Raw genomic sequence first — 23,035 nt, forward strand, 5'->3', positions numbered from 1 at the left:
AGCCAGGTGTGGTGATGCACACCTGTAATCTCAGCACTTGGGAGGCTGAGGCAGGAGCATCATTGAAAATTCAAGACCAGCCTGGGCTACAAAATGAGCTCAAGGCCAGCCTGAACTGCATAGTGAGACCCTGTCTCAAAAAGGCAAAAAAAAACCCCCAAAACCAAAAACCACTATTCTTTAGATGTAACTAAGCCAGGTATGATAGCACATGCCTATAATCTTAGCACTCAGGAGGCTGAGGCAGAATTGTTGCAAATTTGAGACCAATCTGGGCTACAAAATGAGCTCAAGGCCAGCCTGAACTGCATAGCAAGACCCTGTCTTGAAAAGACCTCCCCCCCACAGAATAAACCCAAACAATAAATAGATGTAACAGTGTTATGGTGATATTAGAAACAGTCCTTATCTTTTAGAGATTTAGAGATAGCTGCTGCAATGTTTATAGAGGGACAGTGTGTGTAGGATTTGCTTCATATAGGGGAGGGGTGGAGCGGGGGAGAGTGGATGAAACAAAATAGTCATACATGGGTAATGGTGGAAGCTGGGTGAAGGCTACAGGGGGCATATTAGCCTATCTGGTCTCATCTATATGAAAGTCTCCATTCAGGTAGGACAGTAAGAATAAAACTGCAAAAATAAAATGAAAAGTTAGAAAAAGTAAATTGTGTATAAATTTAATAATGGTAAAGTTATTAATGCATATACTGACTGAAGAGGGGTTGGTATTTGAGTACATGTGAAATGTTACACAGGTGAAGTGGTTAGGAATGTGGAGCTGGATTGGCTTGATGTCTTTTATTTATTTATTTTTATTTATTTATTTTTTGGCACCAGGAATTGAACTCAGGAACCTTGTGCTTGCCACTGAGCTATATTCCTGGCCCCTGGACTGGCTTGATTTGGATTCTAGTTCTTCCACTTACTACCAGTACACCTTGGACAAATTACCTAATTCTTTGTGACATAATGTAATCATTTGTAAATTGAGGATGAGAATAGTATATATATACCTTGCAGGGTTGTTGTGAGAATTATACGACATAGTCTTACAGAAAAATAGGAGAAAGCCCAGGACCATGCAGTTCACAAATAAAATCAAAATGTCTCGTACTGTAAGATGGCTCTTAACTACTGATGAAGGATATAAAAATTAAAACAGTAACATACAAATACCCAACAGACTGACAGACAGTAAAAAGTCTGAAAATACTCAGGGTAGGCAAAGATGTACGGTGATGGGAAAACCTTTTCATAGCCTTTGGGTGGAAGTATAAATTGGTACTGTGATTTGGAGAGAAATTTGACAACATTTAATGGAATGGAAAAATGCCCATACCGTATGACCTAGACTTTCTGTGCTAGGTATAGACTCTTGTGAGATCTTCAAGACTCTGAATTGAAATACTGAAGGGAATAGGCTCTTACCTAACTTTCGTATTGGTAATAAACACCATTTTCTCTATCCCCGCAAACAGAGCTGCCACTGGGTCCCTCTAGCTGGGCACTGTGTTTTCACTTTCACTTTTTTTTTGTATAATTGACAAAATCTTATATTTAAGGCATACAGCATCATGTTTTGAGATATGTATATGTTGTGAACTGATTACTACAAACTGATGAGCATAACCATCACCTCACGTACTTACTTTAAAATAGCACAAGTCAAAATATTCTTAAACACAAAGAAGAATATGCTCAACACGTGCCCCCAGAGGCAGATTAAAACAGTTAAGTAAATATGATCCTAGACAATTTTCTTGATATCTTTATATATTAATGCATTGTTTTGAAAATAAAAATTGCCATATGTAACATTTTGTAACCTGCTGTTTCACTCAGTGGAGTGTAACAGTTGAACTCAAATTCATGTTAGCATCGTGATCTCTTAATGACATAATAATTCTCTTCTCCATCCTCCTATTACCCTTTGTTATATCCCACTTCCACCCCTCTTGTCTAGTAATAGATTTTCTTCTACTTTAATATCTCCCCGCCTCTCTCAATACTGGGGATTGAACATAAGGTCTTTGCTCTAAGCTACACCCCTTGCCTCCTACCTTGTGTGCTTTTAAAAATTATTATTATTATTATTTTTTTTTCCTATACCAGGAATCGAACTCACGACCTCGCACTTGCCAGGCAGATGCTGTGCCACTGAGCTAAATCCCCAGCCTCTAAAAATTATTTTTATTTTGAGAGAGGGTCTCATGTTAAGTTTCTAAGTTGCCCAGGTTGGGCTCAGACTTGTGATCCTCCCAGAGTGCTGGGATCACAGGTGTGTACCACCATTTCTGAATATCACATCGTCTTTTTTTATATTTTACATATTAGGAAAAACATGGTACTTGTCTTTTTGAGTCTGGTTTACTTAACATGATTGTCTTCACTTCCATCCATTTTCTTACAAATGACATGCTATTCTTTTTTTTTTTTTTTTTTTTTTGAGCCAGGGTCTCACTAGGCAGTTCAGTTCAGTTCAGACCCCAAGCTTACTTTGTACCCCTGGCTGGTCTCAAACTCACAGTGATCCTCCTGCCTCAGCCTCCCAAGTGCTGGGATTACAGGCATGCGCCACCACACCTGATCCTTCATTCTTCTTTATGACTGAATAATACTGTGTTGTGTATGTCTTAGTTAGCATTTCCATTGCTGAGACACGATACACGACACCCACTACCTAAAAGGAGAGGTTTAATTTCACTCACAGTTCCAGGGAATTCAGTCCATATTCAGTCATCTGGTGCTGTGGCAGGAACGTCATGGCAGAAAGATATGTTAGAGCAAAGATGCCAGGAAGCAGGGCGGGGAAAAACAGTGCCAGAGAGGAGGAAACAAGGAACCACATAAAGACCTCAAGCTTCTACCTCTTTGATCTATCCAGGCACACCCAGAAGTATGCTTCATCAATCCCCTGGTGGCTCTCAAGCCAATCAGGTTGACACAGTTAAGCTTAACTACCGCCTTGTATATATACCACAAGTTCTTTATCCATTCATCTATCGATGGGCACCTACCTATTTTGGCTATTGGGAATTGTAAATAAACCTGGGCATTGTGGATTATGCAATAAACATGTGCATGCGGGTATCCCTGTGGTGCATGTACTTTAATTTTTTGGTTATATACGGAGGCATGGTATAACTAGATCAAATAGTAGCTCTAGTTTTGGGTTTTTTTGAGGAACCTCCACACAGATTTCATTAGTGTCATTACTCATCTGCATCCCACCAGCAGTGTGGAGGTGTTCCTCTCCCTACACCCGCACCTCCACGTCCTAGCCACTTTTTTTTTTCCTGTAGACTTCATGATAGCCATTCTGATTGGGATGAGATGGAATCTCAGTGTTGTTTTGATTTGCATTTCCCTAATAGCTAAGGATGTTGAACATTTTTTCATATACTTACGGGTCATTTATACTTGTTTTGAGAAGTATCTTTATTTGCCCATTTATTGATTGGGCTTTTTGTTTGTTTTTAGAGTTAAGTTTTTTGAGTTCTTCATATATTCTAGATAGTAGTCCTCCATGAGAAGAGTAGCTGGTAGAAATTTTATCCCATTTGTATAAATTGTCTCTTTATTCTATTGGTTGTTTTTCTTGCTGTGCAGAAACTTTTTAATTTGAGTATTCCCATTCGATTCTATTGTTTGCTGTGATATTGGAGCCCTGTTCAGAAAGTCTGCCTGTGCCTGTGACTTCACGTGTTTTTCTCTATGTTATCTTTTAGCAGTTTTCAAAGTTTCAGATCTTATTACCTACCTAGGCATCTGATCCATTTTGAATTGAAATTTTTTGTTTGTTTTCTGGTGGTAGATCGGATTGAACACATGTATTCGTGTGTGCTAGGGTAGCACTGTACCACTTGAACTATATCCCTAGCCCTTTGAATTGATTTTTGTACAGCGGGAGAGGTAAGGATCTGGTTTGAATCTTCTACATGTGGATAGTTTCCCTAGCATCATTTGTTAAAGAGGCTGTCTTCTCTCCAATGTATGTTTTAGCTCCTTAGTTGAGAATCAGCTGGTACACTGCGAAAGAAACGCGGGTTTCTTTCTATGTCCACTCTTCTGTTTCATTGGTCTGTGTGGCTTTTTTTTTTTTTTTTTTTTAAGGACTGTGCCTTTGTAGTATAACGTGAAATTGGTATTGTGATGCCCAGCCTTGCTCTTTTTGGTCAGGATTACTCTGGCTTTTCTGAGCCTTTTCATGAGTTTTAGGACTTTTTTTCTAGTTTTGTGAAGAGTATTGAAATTTTATTGGGGACTCCCTCCTCCTTTTCCTCTACCTCCTTTTCTTCCTCTTCTTCCCTTTCCCTTCCCTTCTCCCTATCCCTCTTCTTGCTTCTTCTCCTCTTCCTCTTTTTTTGAAACAGCGTCTCACTATGTAGCCCAGAGCTGGCCTTGAACTCATGGCAATCCTCCTGCCTCAAGCTCCTGAGTGTTCGGATTATAGGCCTGAGCTACAATGCCTAGCTACTGTTTGTGTATGTTGTATAAATGATATGAGTAATTTTTTAAAAAGTTTTTATGTTAAAGCTTATATAAAATTACATTCAGCACTCTAAATTAGGAAGTTTCATTTCCAAGAACCACAAGTAAAACTTATGCCTGGACTGCGTAGCAAGACCCTGTGTCAAAGTAAAAAAAAAAAAAAAAATACACAAAGAGTCTGGTCACGTCATGATGATTATAAATAAACTTCAGTAAAATGAATGAGGGAAAAAAACAGTGTTGTATAACTACATTCTTAGGGTTTTGAGTTAAATTTCCAGAGATGTATAGACTCTGAAAAGTGCCTTTATATCTTGAAAATCTTAAAAAGGTAGATGATATTTTCTAAAAAGTTCACTTACAAAATAGCTTTATTGATGAAAAGACATTGATGTCAGTGACCCATGTGAAGTTTTTCTTGTGTTTGTTTTGTTTTGCATGTGAAGTTTGAATAGCATATGTTTTTGAAATGTAAAGGCAGAAAAAGTATTAACGCTAAATTAATGAATTAGATACACTGCTGAATTTTAGGTGTGGATATAGGTGTGATAAATTTCTAAATTTAAAGAAGAAGACATAGTCCTTTCTCTGTCTGTTTTACTTTGACCCATCTGTTGTAATTTGGGAAACTCTTTGGGATGGCCTCATTTTAGTCAGATAGGCCATGTCTCAACCAAGTTCTATCCCATTTCAAAGGTTCAAGTCTTAATACCTAGGCCTTTGATCCATTTTGAATTGAAGTATTTTGTTTGTTTTCTGATGGTAGATGGGATTGGACGCGTGTCCTTGTGCACACTAGGGAAGTGCTGTACCACTGGAGCTATATCCCTAGCCCTCTGAATTACCTTATGTACAGGATGAGAGATGTAGGGATCTGGACAAACAGATGGTTTGGTTTTTGTTTGTTTCTTCCTTCTTGCTTGGCTAACTTCTATTAACTAAAACTCTGGCAGAGATGCTATCATCTCTAAGAAGTTCCCTGTCATTGCTAGTTCTGGTTGCTTCCTTACCTCTGTCACAACATTTCTCTCTCTCTGTAAATTACCTCTGCAGCTACATCACTTGACCTAAAGGCCTGAGAATATTTTTACTTTGAGACATTAAGAACTTAAACAGCTCCTAGTATACACTGATTGCTTGAAAAATCACAGAATGAAAAAATACTGTGTGACTTACTTTGTTCTCCATGGTGCCTGGTGTAAGGTCAAAGTGTTGTTCAGTTAATGTTGTACTTAGTGAATAAATATTGTATGGTTTCTCCTAAAGGAGGAACGCAAAGTATAAATAAAAGAGCAGAATAAAAGATGGGCAATGGTGAACAGGTAGGTAGATCTTTTGCAAAAGGAAAGGGGACCAAGTGATGGGGGTGGTGGAATGAAAAAGAACTCAGATGTGTTACGTCCGTGTACCTCCTCCTCCCAAGGAGTGCAATCACTGTGTACTGCAGACGTGTACTAATGATAAACTAATCTAAAAAAAAAAGGAAACATTTTCTAGGAATGCTTCAGAGAAGGAATTAGCCAGAACTTGGAAAGTGTGAGTGAAAGGAAACTCTAGGAGGTATGCATTAGTCTGTGGCGTGGTATTGAGACTGTGCTCTCCTCACATGGCCTCCTGTTTAAAATCCACATGAGGTAGAAAGCTTCCTCCAACTGAGGCTGGATTTCTGCTTTTGAGAGATTAAGGTAAATTTTTCTGCAGATCCCACAGGACAGCAGTGTGCATACACATGACATGTGAATAATATGAGATTGACAGCCAGGCTTGGTGGCACACACCTATAATTTCAGCACTTGGGAGGCTGAGGCAGGAGGATCATTGCCAGTTCTAGGCCAGTGTGAACTGTATAGTGAGACCCTATCTCAAACAACCAAACAATAACAAAAGTCATTTGAAAATAAATAATATGGTTCTTAAAAAAGGAAAAAGAAAGCTAGGCGTGGTGGCACACTCCTATAATCCCAGCATGGGGGAGAGGCAGGAGGATTGCTGCAAGTTCAAGGCCAGCCTGGGCTACATAAGTGAGTTCAAGGGCAGCCTGGACTGCATAGTAACACCTTGTCTCAAAAAAGAAGAGATGGGCAGAAGCCAAATTTAATTTACTGAGGTGGTTGTGATGATAATCTCATTTTCCTCATCCAGTTAGTCTAGAAAGGGCCCTAATCCTAACTGGGTATTCTTCCTTTTCCTGAGGGAGCCAAGCATTTCCCTGTCTCATTCCAGCTGTGTTGAAAATCTGAAGTAAAGCTGTTCATTGAAATAGTTTAAGTGCAGTATGTGGAAACACTGTGATTTGCAGGTAGGAGGTATCATCAAGAAGACTGGCTGTAGTTGTGCTGGGCATACATTGACAATTAGCTAATTGGAATTTAGTTTTTTTGATTTTTTTTTTTTTCTGGTACCAGAAATCGAACTCACGACCTTGTGTTTGCCAGGCAGGCACTGTGCCACTGAGCTAAATCCCCAGCCCAATTTAGTTTTTTTGATAAAAAGCCCATATATTCAGATTTCATTTGTGTATTCAAGTTAATTTTTACTTCATCAAAATTATTTCCTATTCCAACAATGTTTTGCCTTCTTAGTGTGTACATGAAACAGTTTCAGTGAAAGCATAAGGACATGTTGATGTTGAGTAGCATTTAAACCGTTAAAATGGGCAGCCAGAAATCTTATAAAAGGGAACTGGAATAGAATTAGTGCTAGAGAGGGACTGTTTATTTTGAGCTCACAGGATGGTGGCTTGGGCAGTGTGAGACATCATTGGTCCTCAGCTTTGCAGCTTCATACCACCCCCATACACACACACACACACACACACACACACACACACACACACACACTCTCCAAGTATACTTACAGTAGATTAAATTTTGTGGAGTCGGCTCACACTGGTCATAGTAGCAAGAGATTGATTGATGTGAATGAATTAATTTATAAAATGAATTTTAGATGAGGTGTGGTAGTATGCATCTCTAATCCTAGCACTTAGGAGGCTGAGGCAGGAGGATCAATGCAAATTTGAGGCTAGCTTGGGTTACATAGTGAGTTCAAGACCAACCTGAACTATATAGTGAGACCTTCTCTCACAACGAAGAATTTTAACGGCCACATTTTTGTGTATTTGCCATCAGTGCATATTTTTGGAGTATTTGTATGGGGAGCATATAATAGTCTGAAGGTTGTCAGGAGAACATGGAGTCAGAGCAGAGGGCTGGTGCAGGAAGGTAGATTTATGGAGTGCTCTCAGTAGCCTGCATCATCGAAGTGTGATTGCCAGGTTTCTCCTGTATAGGCTGCACCTGTCAAAGGCATGATGAGGACGCTCTGCCCTTGAGCCTGCCATCTAGGGCAGCATTTCACCTTCCCAGGTATAGAGGCGGTACTTCTTGGGTTTCCTTTTCAAGGCTCCATGCATGCTCCCTATACGCTTGTAATTTCATAGTCTGTCTTCAGAACAACATTTAGTAGTCTACAGTGTTATTTTAGCCTCAATAGAATATTAGATTCCTGGCCCCATTCTTTCAGATTTTAAAATAGAGATGTTCCTTGACTTACAATGGAGTTAGGTCTTGATAAGGTCATCATAAATCGGGAAAAAAAAAATGTCAGAAATGCATTTAATATATGTAACCTACCAAATCTCACTTAGCTTAATTAACCTGCCTTAAACTGCCCACAACACTCATGTTATTAGCCTACAGTTGAGCTAAATTGTCTAACATGATACAAAGCCTCTTTTATAATAAAGCATTTAATATCTAATGAAACTTAGAGAATACTATATTAAAAGTGAAAACACAAAATAGTTGTACTGGTACACTTTGGTACCATCATAAAATTGAAAAATCATTATGTCCAAGCCAAGTATGATGGCACGTATTTGTCATAGCTATTCAGCAGGCTGAGGCAGGAGGATGACAAGTTTGAGGCCAACCTGAGCAACGTAGCAAGATCCTGTCTCATAAATAAAAAATGACTGGGAGTAACTTAGTGGTAGAACACCTGCCTAGCATACATGAGACCTTGGGTTCAGTCTTCAGTGATGAGAATAAATAAGTAAACAAACAAACAAACAAACAAACATGTATTAAGTCAAGCCATCATAAATCAGGGGCCTCCTATATGTTGTGCTGATGTGCAATCTCATTTCTTACAAATTGAGTTTGTATTGTTGGTATTCATATACTCAGAGATGCCCTATTGTTGATATCCTTGTATTGGCCACTAGGAAGGCTGCTATATTCCGGGTGCTATACCTGACAGACAAGATACAGATTGACATGTCCATCCCTCTTCAAACATGGGACTCAAGGTTATATTGAGAGTGCTATTTTACTATTGTGGGTAAGAAATACTGGTTCTCTAAGCACTGCCAGCATCCCCTTATTTAATCCATAGAAGGACGCTATGAAAAAGCTACTGTCTTGTATTAAATATGGGGAAAACTGAGTGGAGGGACCTACGTAATTTGCCTGAGAGGACATTCCTCTTAAATGCTGCCTTTCAAGCATACATCTGATTCAAAGCCATGGGGTTTTTCTTATTAATCAAGATTATAGTTTTCACTATAAAAGTAAAGTGTTTCCTTACTTAAATTTAAAAATAAGAAAAATAAAAAGGAAATAAAATTATTCATTATCTCACTCAAGGGAAGACACTTGCTAACATTAGCTTAAAATTACTTTACACACTGCTTTGAATTAGCCTTTTGACTCTAGATTCTAGGTAGGCTTTACCCCTATATCCTTTATTTGCTTATTTTTACCATTTAATTTATAAACCAAATATTTGTAAAATTATTATTTTGAGGGTTTTGGTATGGTTTGGCTTTGATTTTTTTGAGACAGTCTTACTTTGTAGTTCAGACTGGCCTTGAATTCTCTAGGTAGCCTATGTTCGCCTCAGACTTCGAGCTATCCTCCTGCCTCAGCCTCCAGAGTATGCCACCATACCTGGCCTCCACATAATTATAAATGAAAGCATGTTTGGTTCCTGGCTCAACACTATGTGAGTAGGCAGTATTTGGAAGGACGACATTCAGAGGCTCAGAGTTGGAGGTTATTTCTTGCATAGCATCTAATAGGAGCTGCTGTTGATTTTTAGATAGTTTTGATGGTTAAGATACGGTGTCAGCCCTTCAGAAAACTTAGTCTTGAAGAGATAAGATTAAATATATGAAATAATAGCCGTGCAAGACAACATTCAATTAAATGACAGTGCAGACTCTCAGTGCTGTCACAGAGAAGAATTTGAAGACCCTCATCCACAAGTGAAGAAGTAAAGGGACCTCCTGTTGGTTGAGCATAATGTGGAGTGTGGGTTAGACACTTTGTAGTCTCCTTGATTATCACACCCCTCCCCAGGTGGTAGCTGTTACTCCCATTTTAAGTTTCATTTGGTTCTTTTTGCTGTTTTGTTTATTATAGTTTGATAAACATTCTTATATAAATTTATTTTATACATGTAGCTCATGATTTTCTAACAAGTTGTATGTATTCTTTAAAGCTTTTGACTCAAAATTGACATTCAGAGACTTTATGCCATTTATACTCTCATTGGGGGCAGGATGAGAATATCCAATTTTTATAGTCTTTCTCCAATTCTGATTACTATCATTTCAAACAAATTTTTCCTAGTTTGATAGGTTAAAAACAACCTTCTAGGTTGTAATGTGCATTTCTTTGCTCTCAAAGGAAAGTGAGAGTGTATGCTGGAGTTGTCATGTACGTAGCTGCCAGATTTGGATTTTTCCTCTATGAACCATAGTGTTTGGAGAAGAGAAGGTTAAAAGCCTTCATCTTATTTATTTGTTGTATCTGTTTTTTGGCAGATCTCTGACATCTACATCAGTGGGGAGTCAGGGGACATGTCAGCCAAGGAAAAACTACTCTTGTGGACTCAGAAGGTGACAGCTGGTTATACGGGAATCAAATGCACCAACTTTTCTTCCTGCTGGAGTGATGGGAAGATGTTCAATGCACTTATTCACCGATACAGGTAAGTACAGTTGATTTGTAGGCTTCCTCTTGTCTCTTACAAAAGATTGTAATGCCTTTCCCCCCTCAATCAAAAATTAAGCTGTGATTTATGTATTCACTTGAAAAAAAAACCTTTATTAAGCTCCTACTATTCTAGGCTCTGGGCACAGGTAGTAGTGAACAGAGGAACAAACCTTCTTGCTCTCATGGAATTACCTTCCAGTGGGTAACAACAAATAAATAAGCGCCTGCTGTCATACAGTGGCAGATGCAGTGAAGGGTTAGAGTGAGGGGCTAGTGGCTTTTAGTTTGCACAGAGGTAGTCTGAGATGGCCTCTGTGATGAGGACATCAGGAGTGAGCCATGAGCACCTCCGGGTCCGAGTGCTGAAGTTGAAGGAAAGCGTGAGTGCAAAGTGCACGGGAGTGTGGGGCTGGATTGGACGGGCTGAGGACTAGCAGGTGGCTTGAAGTAAGCTGAGTGAGGAAGATAGGAATCAAAACCTCCTGCTTTCTTCTTGTTCAGTATTTTTCACCTATGGGAATTCTTAAGAGTTTTTCTTTGTATGAACTTATGTGGCAGGCTGGGGATGTAGCTCAGCGGCACAAGTGCCTGCCTGGCAAGCACAAGGTCCTGAGTCTGATTCCCGGTACCACACACACACAAAAAAAGAACTTGTGTGGCATAGACTTTTATGTGCCTTGATGAACTTTTACAGACCTGATCTGGTAGATATGGAGAGGGTGCAAATCCAAAGTAACCGAGAGAATCTGGAACAGGCTTTTGAAGTGGCCGAAAGACTGGGGGTCACCCGGTTGCTGGATGCAGAAGGTGAGAGAAAGTTTACTGAACTGAGGGTGTTAGCCTTATAGCCACTGTTCCTTCTCTTACAATTGTGACACATTTCTTTCCTGTCTGTCCTCTCAGATGTGGACGTACCATCTCCAGATGAAAAGTCTGTAATCACTTACGTGTCTTCAATTTATGATGCCTTCCCTAAAGTCCCTGAGGGCGGAGAAGGGATCAGTGCTACGGTAAAAGAACATTTTCCTGAAGTACCCCTGAATGTGATTTGTTTGGCTGGAATACACTGCTTGCACAGTGTTTCTTAAGTTTCCATTGTATATGGAGCACTTATACAGAGCTACCTGAACCCACATTTTCTTTATCATAATGGACATTGTAGCCAGGTGTGGTAGTGTACTTCTGTAATCCCATCACCTAAGAGGCTGAGGTAGGAGGATGATTACAATTTCAAGGTCAGCCTAGGCTATATAGTGAATTCAAGACCAGTGAGACCTTGTCTCAAAAAAAAAAGTAACAGTAACATTAATAATAATGACATTGCCCTGAATCCCTAAGAAAGACCCCTAGATACTGCAGATTTTGTACTACCTAGCACAGATTATTTGGTGCTAAATGCCAGCAGAGAATGTCCTTCTCATCCTCAGCTATAATTCAAGAGAAGGCAGTGTTTTTTTCAGACGCTAATATTAGCATATTTAGGTGTATAGAGATCTTTTCTGAATATTTTTAGTAGCTTGGTCTGTAGCCTTTCTAGATGTCAGGATATTGAACGCTGGCCTGAGAGTCCTTGAGGAGCTTTGAAACTGGGACTGTGAGTATTAAACTGAGCAGCTGCCTAGGCAATTAGAGGAAAAGGATCTTCTATGGTTTGGGGTGACCTGAGCTATTTTCTCCTGTGCTTGTTCTGGATATTATTAATCAGATTTATGATGTTTATATTCTGGCAATAGGAGGTGGACTCTAGGTGGCAAGAATACCAAAGCCGAGTGGACTCCCTCATTCCCTGGATCAAACAGCATACAATTCTGATGTCAGATAAATCTTTTCCCCAGAACCCTGTTGAACTAAAGGTAAAGTCACAGACTTGCTTTTATGAATCTTTTCCAAGGAGTAAGTCTCAGACCTTGTTGCTCCTGGCTCTTGGGGAGGTGGCATGAAAAACTGGGCCCTATTTCTTGCATTCATTTATTTATTCATCAAATATTAACTTGTAGGCACTTTATAACCAATATATACACTTCAAAGAGACAGAAATTTTGGCCAAGGAGAGAGAAAAAGGAAGAATTGAGGAATTATATAAATTATTAGAGGTAAGAAAATTTATCTTTGACTAAAACTTTTATAGTTTGCTAGTTTGCACTGTTGCTTTTTGCGCAGGCACATTCCCTTTGCTCTGTCTCCAGCCTGCACTAATAGCAGTGCCCTCGATGTGGTCTTGAAAGTTGCGGTAAAGCAGCGGTACCAACTGTCTATATTTTTTTTTTAAGTACTAAGTGGCACACATTTATTCAGAAATCCTGAGTTTTGTGGATGAGTTTCTCTGCTAAAAGAGCTGGATTTTTCCTGGGGTGAAAAGAAAAGACACTTCATGTTTGGATTCCTAGAGAATTTGAAGCTATAGATAGGCATTTAACCTTGTAGAATGGAGATTATTGACAAGGAAGATTTATAGAAAGTGTGAAGGAGTAGAAGGATTTAGAACAGGTAATTTCTAGTTTCTGCATTTTAAAGGTGATTTTGTTGTTGTTGTTGTTCTCACCTCAAGGTAGGGCAGTGCTAAATATTGTTTTTCCATATTAAGGGGGAATGCTGCTGATTGGCTGGGTAAAGGAGAAAGAATCAAAGTATAAAGAATACATGAAAATGGGCCCCAGAGCGTGGCTGTGGTTTTGGACTGAAAAGTATCTCTTTCAGGTGTGGATTGAATTTGGGAGAATTAAGCTGCCTCAAGGATACCACCCCAATGATGTGGAAGAAGAGTGGGGAAAACTCATCATTGAGATGCTGGAGCGAGAGAAATCCCTCCGTCCAGCCGTAGAGAGGTGGGTCCAGGGCCTGGGAGTGACTTGATACTGTTTCACTGCTTTGAGTGTTTCACTTGACTGTGGTGTTTTACTTTGTTTAGGCTGGAATTGCTGCTACAGATTGCAAACAAAATTCAGAATGGTGCTTTGAACTGTGAAGAAAAACTGACACTAGCTAAGAATACACTGCAGGCTGTAAGTCTCTGTTTTGTCCCATTTTTTTTTTTTGAGACAGGTTCTTGCTGTATAGTTCAGGTTGGCTTTGAACTCACTATGTAGCCCAGACTGGTCTCAAACTTGCACTGATCCTCTTCCCTCAGCTTCCCAAGTGCTGGGATTATGGCCATTTACCACCATGCCCAGCTATCCCACTTCTTTTTTTTTTTTTTGGTCTTTTTAGACACGGTCTCGCTATGCAGTTCAGGCTGGCCTTGAACTCACTTTGTAGCCGAGGCTGGTCTCGAACTCGCAACGATCCTCCTGCCTCTGCCTCCTGAGTGCTGGGATTACAGGCATGCGCCACCATGCCCAGCTTATCCCACTTCTTATGTCATGTGTTTTCCCCCCTCTCGCCCTCTGCTTTAATGGTAAGATTAATAGTTGAGGATTCTAGCTATGTTATTTTTTTTTTCTTGGAAGCACAATGGACCCCTTGGCCCTCTCTGTTCTGTGGGGTGTAGTTTTCCCGCCTTTATTTTCCCTCTCTGTTGTAGGATGCTGCTCACCTGGAGGCCGGACAGCCAGTACAGTGTGAGTCAGATGTCATCATGTACATTCAGGAGTGTGAAGGTCTCATCAGGCAGCTGCAGGTGGATCTCCAGATCCTACGGGATGAAAATTACTACCAGCTAGAAGAGCTGGCCTTTAGGTAAGGAACATGGAGCTCACACAGAAGATGTGCTTACTACTAATGCTCACTAATCAAGAGCAGGTCATGCTGGGTGAGATGGCACACTCCTATAATTCCAGCACCCAGGAGGCTGGGGCAGGAAGGTCGCCACAAGTTTAAGGCTAGGCAGGATTGCACAGCAAGACCTTCTCTCCCAAAAGATTAAAAAGAAAAAGGAAACAAAAGACTGGATGAAGAGATAGACCCTGAATCTTATAACTTGGGCATTAGAGGTCTGTGTTTCAGTGGGAATATTACATACACATATTTTGGGCAGGAAAATTCTTACAGTAGAGGAAACTTGCCCCTTTTGTGTACCCCTCCCACTAAGTGCCTGCAGGATATCCCCACCTATTTTAGAATTACCTACAAGGTTGAGATAACATATCCAGTTTAGAAATCCTGGTGAACAGTCTGTAGAGGAAGAAATAGATACACAGAGAGGGTGAGGATTATCTGAAGTCACGTAGCAGTCCATTGTTTATTCTGTTATACCTCTCCAGGTATAAAAATAGTTCTAAACACTGTAATTTTGCATTTGCCTTGAAGACAACTCCAAATTGTTGAAGATGTTATAATACCCCTTTGCATTCATATAGCACCTTTTCAGACACTTTTCCTGTTATAATGACATTTTTATTTTTACCTTTTTTTTTTTTCTAATGGATAGTCAAGATTTTATTTTAAGTATGTTGTAAGCATATAACACTTTTTCAAAACACTTTTCCTGTTATGATCTCACTTTTATTTTTACCATGTTCTTGTCTAAGTATAGTGAAAAGTTTAAGTATGTTATAAATTTAAGCCTCTTCTTTTTTCTCTTCTTACATCATAGGGTTATGCGTCTACAGGATGAGCTGGTCACTTTGCGCCTAGAGTGTACAAACTTGTACTGGAAGGGCCATTTCACTTCACTTGAATTGGCTCCACCCTCTACTTTTACCACTAGTCACCTGAAAACAGAACCTCTGACCAAGGCAACCCATTCTTCTTCTACCTCGTGGTTCCGAAAGCCCATGACTCGGGCTGAACTCGTGTCTATCTCCTCTTCTGAAGATGAAGGCAATCTCCGATTTGTTTATGAACTGCTATCTTGGGTAGAAGAAATGCAGGTAGGTGTATGCCAATGTCTAAAAAGCTCGTGTAGTGCACTGTTTACTGGACCCAGTGACTTGTCTAAGAGGACCCTGATACATATTCCTTTAAGTACTGAAGATCTCCCTCCTTAAATCTTTTTTTGTTTGTTTGTTTGTTTGTTTTTGGTACTAGGAATCAAACTCAGGACCCTGTGCTTGCCAGGCAGGTGCTTGTGCTGCTGAGCTATATCCCCAGCTCCTTAAATCTTAAATACATGATCAGTACAGTTTTTCATAGTCTCTTTCTGAATAACATAGGGTTCTCTAATTTGGAGACTTGAGGGAATCTGTTCCCTCAGCTAACTGTACCCTGAGTGCTTATTAGAGAAATCACAGTGTCTATAAATATCAGGTTATCATTTCTGAAATTTTCTTCATTAGCAGAAGAAATTATTCTTCATTTTTTTGGTGTTAGCCTCATGTGTTCCATAATTCCAGAAGTACTGTTTATTATATTCTAGGATAATGGTTCAAATTTGATACTGTCTGTATCTTTCTGACCCTTTTATATTAAATTTTTCCTATGCCAAGTGGTACCCTGTATCAATAAATAAAAACATTTAAAGATAAGCTAACTGTTCCAAAATTTTCTTCCATTGAGTAATAGTCAGTGCCATGAGTGGATGAAACAAAATATTTTCAAATTTTTTTATATCAGTTCTGATTGTGAAGTGAAGGTATTACATAAAGAGAAATACCTAAATTATAAAGTTAAACATGTTTAGCCTATGAAGATGCCTTTCTGACTGAGAAACTCAAATATATATTTTCATATGCAACCACAGAAAGCTGCCTCCATTGCAAATAATGTGGGCTTTCCTCTCATGCCCTTTAGGGGTGATTATGACATATTCTCCTATAGAAAGTTGTAAATGATGGAGATGGTTTAGATGTCCTTTTACCTAATCCTCTATACCTAGCCACCTTGTCTAAACATTGATTCTGACCATTTTCTTTTCCTGCCTACTCAGCAGTAAATTACAACCTTTTTTTTTTTTTTTTTTTGGTAGATGAAACTGGAACGAGCAGAGTGGGGCAATGATTTGCCTAGTGTGGAGCTGCAACTGGAAGCACAACAGCACATCCATACCAGTGTGGAAGAACTGGGCTCGAGTGTCAAAGAGGCCAGGTTGTATGAGGTGTGTAGTATTCAGAATCCACATTATGTTTGGGACAGGTGGATTGGGTAGTGTATGATGCAGCCAGTATGCATAATGCAGCAGTCTCTTTAGAGAAGGGGCTTTGGAAATGAATGGTAATGATAGGTGTGGTGGTGCGTATCAGTAATCCCTCCTTTGGAGGCTGAGGCTGGAAGATCAGCCTCCAGAATAGGGATTGGAAATATGTGGGCTTTGCTTTCCTGCTCCTTACGCGTGATTATACCTTGAATTTGAGCCCAGCCTGAGCTGTATAGTAAGACCTAGTCTCCAAAAGAAGAAAAAAATGCAAAAAAAAAAAAAAATGAGAATGATGAATAGCACCTTATAGCAAATTCCCTTTCTACATTGTGTCTCTGTTAATCTTTGAAATAACCTTGTAAAAAAGGTATTTTTTTAAAAAACAGCCTTTACAGTAAAAAGAAAAGTGATAGTGGAAGCTAAAGTCACAATTAGTAATTAGCAGAAACAATGCCTAAACTCAGACTGTTTATGTATCCTGGCATGATGATGGCACATGTCTGTAATCTCAGCACTTTGGAAGTTTAGCAAGAGGATCACATGGTCAATGCCAGCCTGGATTACATTGTGAAATGCTGTCTCAAAAAAAAAATCAAAACTAAAACCAGAACCAGAACAAAACACCCAACACCTCAGATCTTTTACCTCCAAAAATTCATGTTCTTCTTTTCTTGCTGTCTGCATGTGATAGAGAACTGGTAATCTTCCCACTTTTTATTTCAGCTCTCGCTTTCAAGAAAGCAATTGAGTAGTTGGGTAATCATCAAGCATAGGTTTTGCTTTAAAGCTTTCTGGGATTGCTGGAAGGTCTACTGCATAGTTGTGATTTCCCTACTGAACTATTGCCCTCTTATTGTTGCCCAAGGCTATAAAACCTAATCCAGAAATTTTGGTGTCTAAGCTCCTGCTTTCACAGAGCAGCTAATCCTTACCTGTGTGCAGAAATTATTTGCACAATTGAAACCATAGCTTATAATGTACTCATTCTCCAAATTTTTAAAGATTTCATTTCTTTCTTGTCAGGGAAAAATGTCCCAGAATTTCCATACCAGCTATGTTGAAACTCTTGGAAAGCTGGAAACGCAGTATTGTAAATTGAAGGTGAGTTTTGACTGGCTGGTTTAGTTTCTGCTTATAGAGAATCAGTTCCCTCCAAACAACTACAAGCACATGGTTTTGCTGTGTTTTAGTTTTGTATTTATTAGGTTATCATTTACTGTATAGTTGTACATATATGATAATATGTTTTCCATTTTTCTTTATGAGTTAGAAACCACTGCTGTGGAAAATTTTACAGAAGTAGAACCTGTCCTGACTGTCCTGTTTACCAAAGCAGTGGCCATATGTCCTTTAAGACACAAAAATGAAAAGTTTGAGATTAATAGGGAGGGTATTTGTCTTGGTCACTTTCTTGTCACTGGGATATAATACCCAATACCTACAACTTGAAGGAGAAACGGTCTGTTAGGTCTCCGTTTTAGAAGTCTTAGTTCATGTGTACCAGGCTCAAATGCAGCAAGAGCATGGTGGGAGAGCCTGCTTTGGAGGAAAGCTCCACGCGTCATGGCAGCCAGGAAGCAGAGAGAGAAGGAAGAGCCAGGGAGAGAGATACACTCGTTCAAGTCATGTCCCACTGACCCGCCTCTCCCACAGGCCCCACCTCCCAACAGCACACTTAGCAGCTGAATGCACCTGTGAATGCATGCACCCATGAGTACAGTATCCCCATGCTCCAGCCACCTTCCAAATGCTCCACCTGTGGAGCATTGGGGGCTTTCAGAGGACATTCCAGATTTAAACCATAATGGGACTTGCGTCCTAGCTGGTGTTTTTTTCCTTCCTGTCTATCAAGATTTGCTGGAGTAGGGCAGGCCCAGGATTATTTTTTGTCCTGGGAATCCCCACAGAAGCCTTACTGTGACTCCTGCCTAAGATTGACATGATTCTGGGATTCTTGTGCAAAACTTGAATCCATAGAAAAGAACCCAAAAATTAAAAGGTAGGTTAGGGGCTGGGAGTGTGGCTCAGTGGCACAGAATTTACCTAGCATGCATTAGGTTCCGGATTCAGTCCCCAGTACCATAAAGAACAAAAGAGAAAAAAAGCAGGCTATATTCATTTCCCAGATCATTTTCTTTGATGTTAAATATGTGCTGTCATCTACAGATGTGAAGGCTGGCAGGCTAACCTTATAGCCCTTATCTTGTCTAGGAGACTTCCAGTTTCCGGATGCGGCACCTTCAGAGCCTACATAAGTTTGTCTCCAGAGCGACAGCTGAGTTAATCTGGTTGAATGAGAAGGAGGAGGAAGAACTGGCATATGACTGGAGTGACAACAATCCCAATATCTCAGCCAAGAGGAATTACTTCTCTGTGAGTCTAGCACAGCAGGCCTGTCATGTTTATTTACTAGCAGCAGAAAGAAATGGAAAGCTGGTCTGCCTCCAGAGCCTGGGTTTCTGGAGTTTTAGTCTGATAAATGGCAATAGGAATCCTGCTTAGTGCATCTATGCACAAGAGAAATGCATATGGAGAGAGACGCAGTAGGTCCTCAGAATTAATTTATTTGGGGTGCATTTAGAAGGGCAGTGTCTCAGGATAACAGAGCAGCATGGTGCAAGTTGTTATTTCACAAACAGCACATCTTGTGGTTAAGATTGTAGCCTTTGGAGTGAGACAGACCTAAAATTCTCATTTCTTTACTAACTAGCTCTGTGAGTTAGCTAAGTCATTTAATCTGCCTGGATCTTTGTAAAATAGGGTAATACCACTTCATAAGGTTGTATAAAAGGTTGAGTAAGACTAAATAAGTTAATCTGGGCAAAGTAAGTTGTAGAAGGGTTAGTATTTTTTTGACTGGTTTATACAATTGTCTTCTCACAAATTTCTGAATTTTCGTTGTTAATTCATTTAGTAACATTTCGATCTCCATCTCTTAATTTGTAAAGTGGACAAGAAAATTCACAGAACAAAGCATTTATGCTTTTCAATGAAAAGTATAGACAAGCAAGTAGGGATATTTTTGCTACTTTCAGTATTTCCATACCCAAGGTTATTAATGATTTCATAAACCCTACACAAATAGGACTTTTTTACTAACCCTTGCTTCACTTTAGTCATAAATTTGAAGTTCTTAAAAAACATGAGCTTTTCTAATTGGAGAGAGATATGATTCTTCTGAGCAAGAAAGAAGTGAAGTCTGTGTGAGAACTGAAATTAAGCTATATTAAAATATAAAGAAAGTGCCTTGGAAGCATCATGGTGAAAGGGTGAATGTACTAGGAAGACTTCATAGAAGCATAGGTGCCTAAGTCAGGTCCCATAGTATTAATATAATTTAGTGGCAGAGTAGGCACTGCAGGCTAAGGGAATGGTCTGAGTGCAGCCCTCGAGTCAGTGATCCCGCTCTCCTGCTGTGTCCTGCACTGGTGTGGTGCTTCCATGATCTGTCTGCCCCAGCCACGTTTACCTCTTCTCTGCCTTCAGTGTTCTTTCACTGTTCCCCTGCTTTGCTCAGATCTGGCTCAGGTCCATGTCCTTTGTGAATCGTTTTCTACTAATTCCAGCATTTGGCCCTTTTCCGAAATCTAGCATGTGCTGTTTATACATTTCATTTTGGCACCAATCCTATGTTGTGGGCTCCTTAAGGTAGGGCGGGGAACCCTGCTTTTTCTTTATTACTACTCCTTCCCTTAATACACTTAATCTGTAAAACTAAATTTAATTTTTAGGAGTTGACAATGGAACTGGAGAAGAAGCAGGATGTGTTTCGATCTCTACAAGACACAGCAGAACTGCTGTCACTTGAAAACCACCCGGCCAAGCAGACCGTGGAGGTATGTAGCTTGCAAATGTGTGAAGGTCAAATACTCAGAAGTTACTGATATACAGTAATTCAAATTGGAAGCTTTGCTCTGTTGAAAGGTCTAGAGCAATGTTGGCAAACCTATGGTTTGTGTGTTTTCTTTTAAGACAAAAGATGTTAATGTATGAGTTGGTTTTTCCACACTGAAACCTCAGTAGTCAGGTTTAATTGTGGTGTTATCCCTTTACGATAAATAAACAGGATTGGGGTTATAATTTGGGCACTCATTTGTAAGAGGTTCAGCATCACTGGCCTAGAGAATATACCAAGGGTCATTTGCTTGCATCTTCTCCCTTTTCATCCCAGACTGTTCTGTAGTCTTCAATACCTGTGAATAGTTTTGATAGTCTAAGAAGAATACTAGGAAAAACGATGTAATATCAATTCTGCTTTTATGGAGCAAAGTGACATGGATTATATTCCTTCATATAACTAAGACTCATCCTGCCTCTGGGTGGTGTAGTGCTTTTGTCCGGTGAAGAGATACAGGAGAAGAATCCAGGAAGGATTTATTTATGCCTAGGTTTTGCTGGCCCATTGATTTAGTTGCTACTGAGTGTGAAGAGACCTTTTTTGTGTAACTCCTTCTAAGAAAACCAGGTTGGATAAAAGGCAAGCCTTCTCCTCATGGGAAGCATTGCGTAGATGCCAGCTGAGTGTCTCCGTGTATCTTCTGTTGGCTTTTCCGTCATTAGCAGAATTGTATGTGGAGGGAATAGTGCACACACACTGTACATTGAGTCCCTGTGTCTTTGTGCTTGGTTGTTGCAGGCATACAGTGCTGCTGTCCAGTCGCAGTTACAGTGGATGAGGCAGCTGTGCTTGTGTGTTGAACAGCACGTAAAAGAGAACACAGCTTACTTTCAGGTATGATGGGCTTTGTGCGAGTGTGTGTGCATACTGTAGTAAAGATGAGTTTAAAAACATGCCTATATCAGTTAGCTTTTACCAATTGTGTAAACTACCTCAAAAAAAACTTCAGTTGCTTAAAACCAAAATCACTTAGCTCAGTTTGGGGCTGGCTCACCTGAATGGTTTTCTTCATTTTACCTGCCATACATGTGGCTGCAGGCTTCTAGCAGACAGGCAGGGAACTGTTTGAACCCAAATAGCATCACTCAGATGTCTGACAGTTGGCTGGGACGACAGAGTGCAAGACCATGTTCCTCTAGCATTGCGTAGCCTTCTTCACAGAGTGCCTATGGCCTAGAAGCACAAAGAAAGAGCAAGACCCTGTGCACAAGTACTTTCTGCACTTCTGTCGTGCTTGTGAGTAAACCATTGGGCAAAGCAAGTCACACGGCCATGCCCCACTTCAAGAGGTGGAGATTGAGACACCCCCTCTTGCTGAAAGGAGCTGTAAAATATTAAGACCTCATCCTGCCCCCAGGCCTTCACAACATGAAAAATATACTGCTTATTTTTGGATGAAGATAGAGGAGAAAATAAGCCATTATCTGTTTTTGCTCTGAGTTAAATAATCTCTGATTATTTTGTAATCATTTCATTGAATTGAAACAGTGGCTTACTCAAACTCTAAGCTTTGTTTGTCATCCCTAATATTTTGCTAACATGGCTCTTTCAGTTTTGTTTTGTTTTGCTTTGCTTTGCTTTATTTTCTTTGAGACAGGGTCTTGCTATTTAGTTGAGGCTGATCTTGAACTCACTGGGTAGCCCCGGCTAGCCTTGAACTCTCAGCAATCCTCCTGCCTCAGCCTCCCATGTGCTTGGATTACAGACATGCATCACCACACTTGTCTTTGGTACACAGGTTGTTAAGCCTTTCAGTTTATACTGCTGTGGATTTTGTAATGAACTATCACTAATTCAGTAGAGTGTAGTCAGAACTTGCTCAGGTCAACACAGTCATATTCTTTCTTAGTTAAATCCTGGGCATTCTGAGGTGTTGAGCACAAGCCCTCTTCCTTATTTTTGCCCTCTTCCTTATTTTTTCACAGTTCTTCAGTGATGCCCGAGACCTTGAATCATTCTTGAAGAACCTCCAGGACTCCATTAAACGAAAATACTCCTGTGACCACAACACCAGCCTGTCCCGGCTTGAGGACCTGCTCCAGGACTCCATGGTGGGTGTTGCTTCGGTGGGGATGGTTACTTCTGAGAAACAGTGACCTGTCAGCTGCTGCTGTTTATATCCTTGAGAGCTCCCGGGCAATGGGTCATTCTTGTGACAAAGTCTGGCTCACTTTCAAACAGTTTAATCCGTTTTGTTCTCTCTTGTTTTCACTTTCCTTTCCTTAAAGAAGTTTTCACGAGATCTCTTTGGGTATGTTGCCACCATCTCCCGCAAGCTGCCCAGTGCTCATCGTACTTGCTTTGCATCTTTCCTGTTTTAATGCAGTAGTTGGAGCCAAGGAGGAAGTATAGAGCGTGAAGAACAAGGTTGACAGGGATTAGCTGATACCAGTTTGTTTTCACTCTCTTACATAAAAGAGAGTTCTAAAAAAGTGAAGCCGACCTGAGTCCAGTTTTTCCTCTGTGGTTATTTTATTTTGGTAATGATGAGGTATTAGAAATCTGATTTTAGCTAAGGGCCAACATTAAAATCTTATTTAGAGGTAATGCAGTATTGTCCAGTTTGTTTATGTAGCAATATTAGCCTTTCAAAATAGTTTTACTTGCAGTATTTAATCCAAATCAATTTTATAT

The 23,035-nt window shown here is 39.9% G+C and overlaps 1 protein-coding gene across 1 annotated transcript in view; it reads left to right on the forward strand.

Moving 5' to 3' along the window:
- Macf1 (microtubule-actin crosslinking factor 1) overlaps positions 1-23,035 on the forward strand; it is a gene marked incomplete in the record, with an annotated part of 341,157 nt that overhangs the window by 152,735 nt on the left and 165,387 nt on the right. The window contains 15 exon segments of the mRNA XM_013519481.1: positions 10,322-10,488; positions 11,188-11,300; positions 11,397-11,503; positions 12,227-12,346; positions 12,491-12,586; positions 13,191-13,318; positions 13,402-13,495; positions 14,014-14,168; positions 15,025-15,301; positions 16,336-16,464; positions 17,527-17,604; positions 18,715-18,876; positions 20,235-20,339; positions 21,140-21,235; positions 22,327-22,452. Coding sequence (XP_013374935.1) covers positions 10,322-10,488; positions 11,188-11,300; positions 11,397-11,503; positions 12,227-12,346; positions 12,491-12,586; positions 13,191-13,318; positions 13,402-13,495; positions 14,014-14,168; positions 15,025-15,301; positions 16,336-16,464; positions 17,527-17,604; positions 18,715-18,876; positions 20,235-20,339; positions 21,140-21,235; positions 22,327-22,452 — 1,953 coding nt within the window.

Source organism: Chinchilla lanigera, unplaced genomic scaffold (genome assembly GCF_000276665.1).
Source record: "Chinchilla lanigera isolate Chin_1 unplaced genomic scaffold, ChiLan1.0 scaffold00051, whole genome shotgun sequence".
Classification (NCBI taxonomy): domain Eukaryota; kingdom Metazoa; phylum Chordata; class Mammalia; order Rodentia; family Chinchillidae; genus Chinchilla; species Chinchilla lanigera.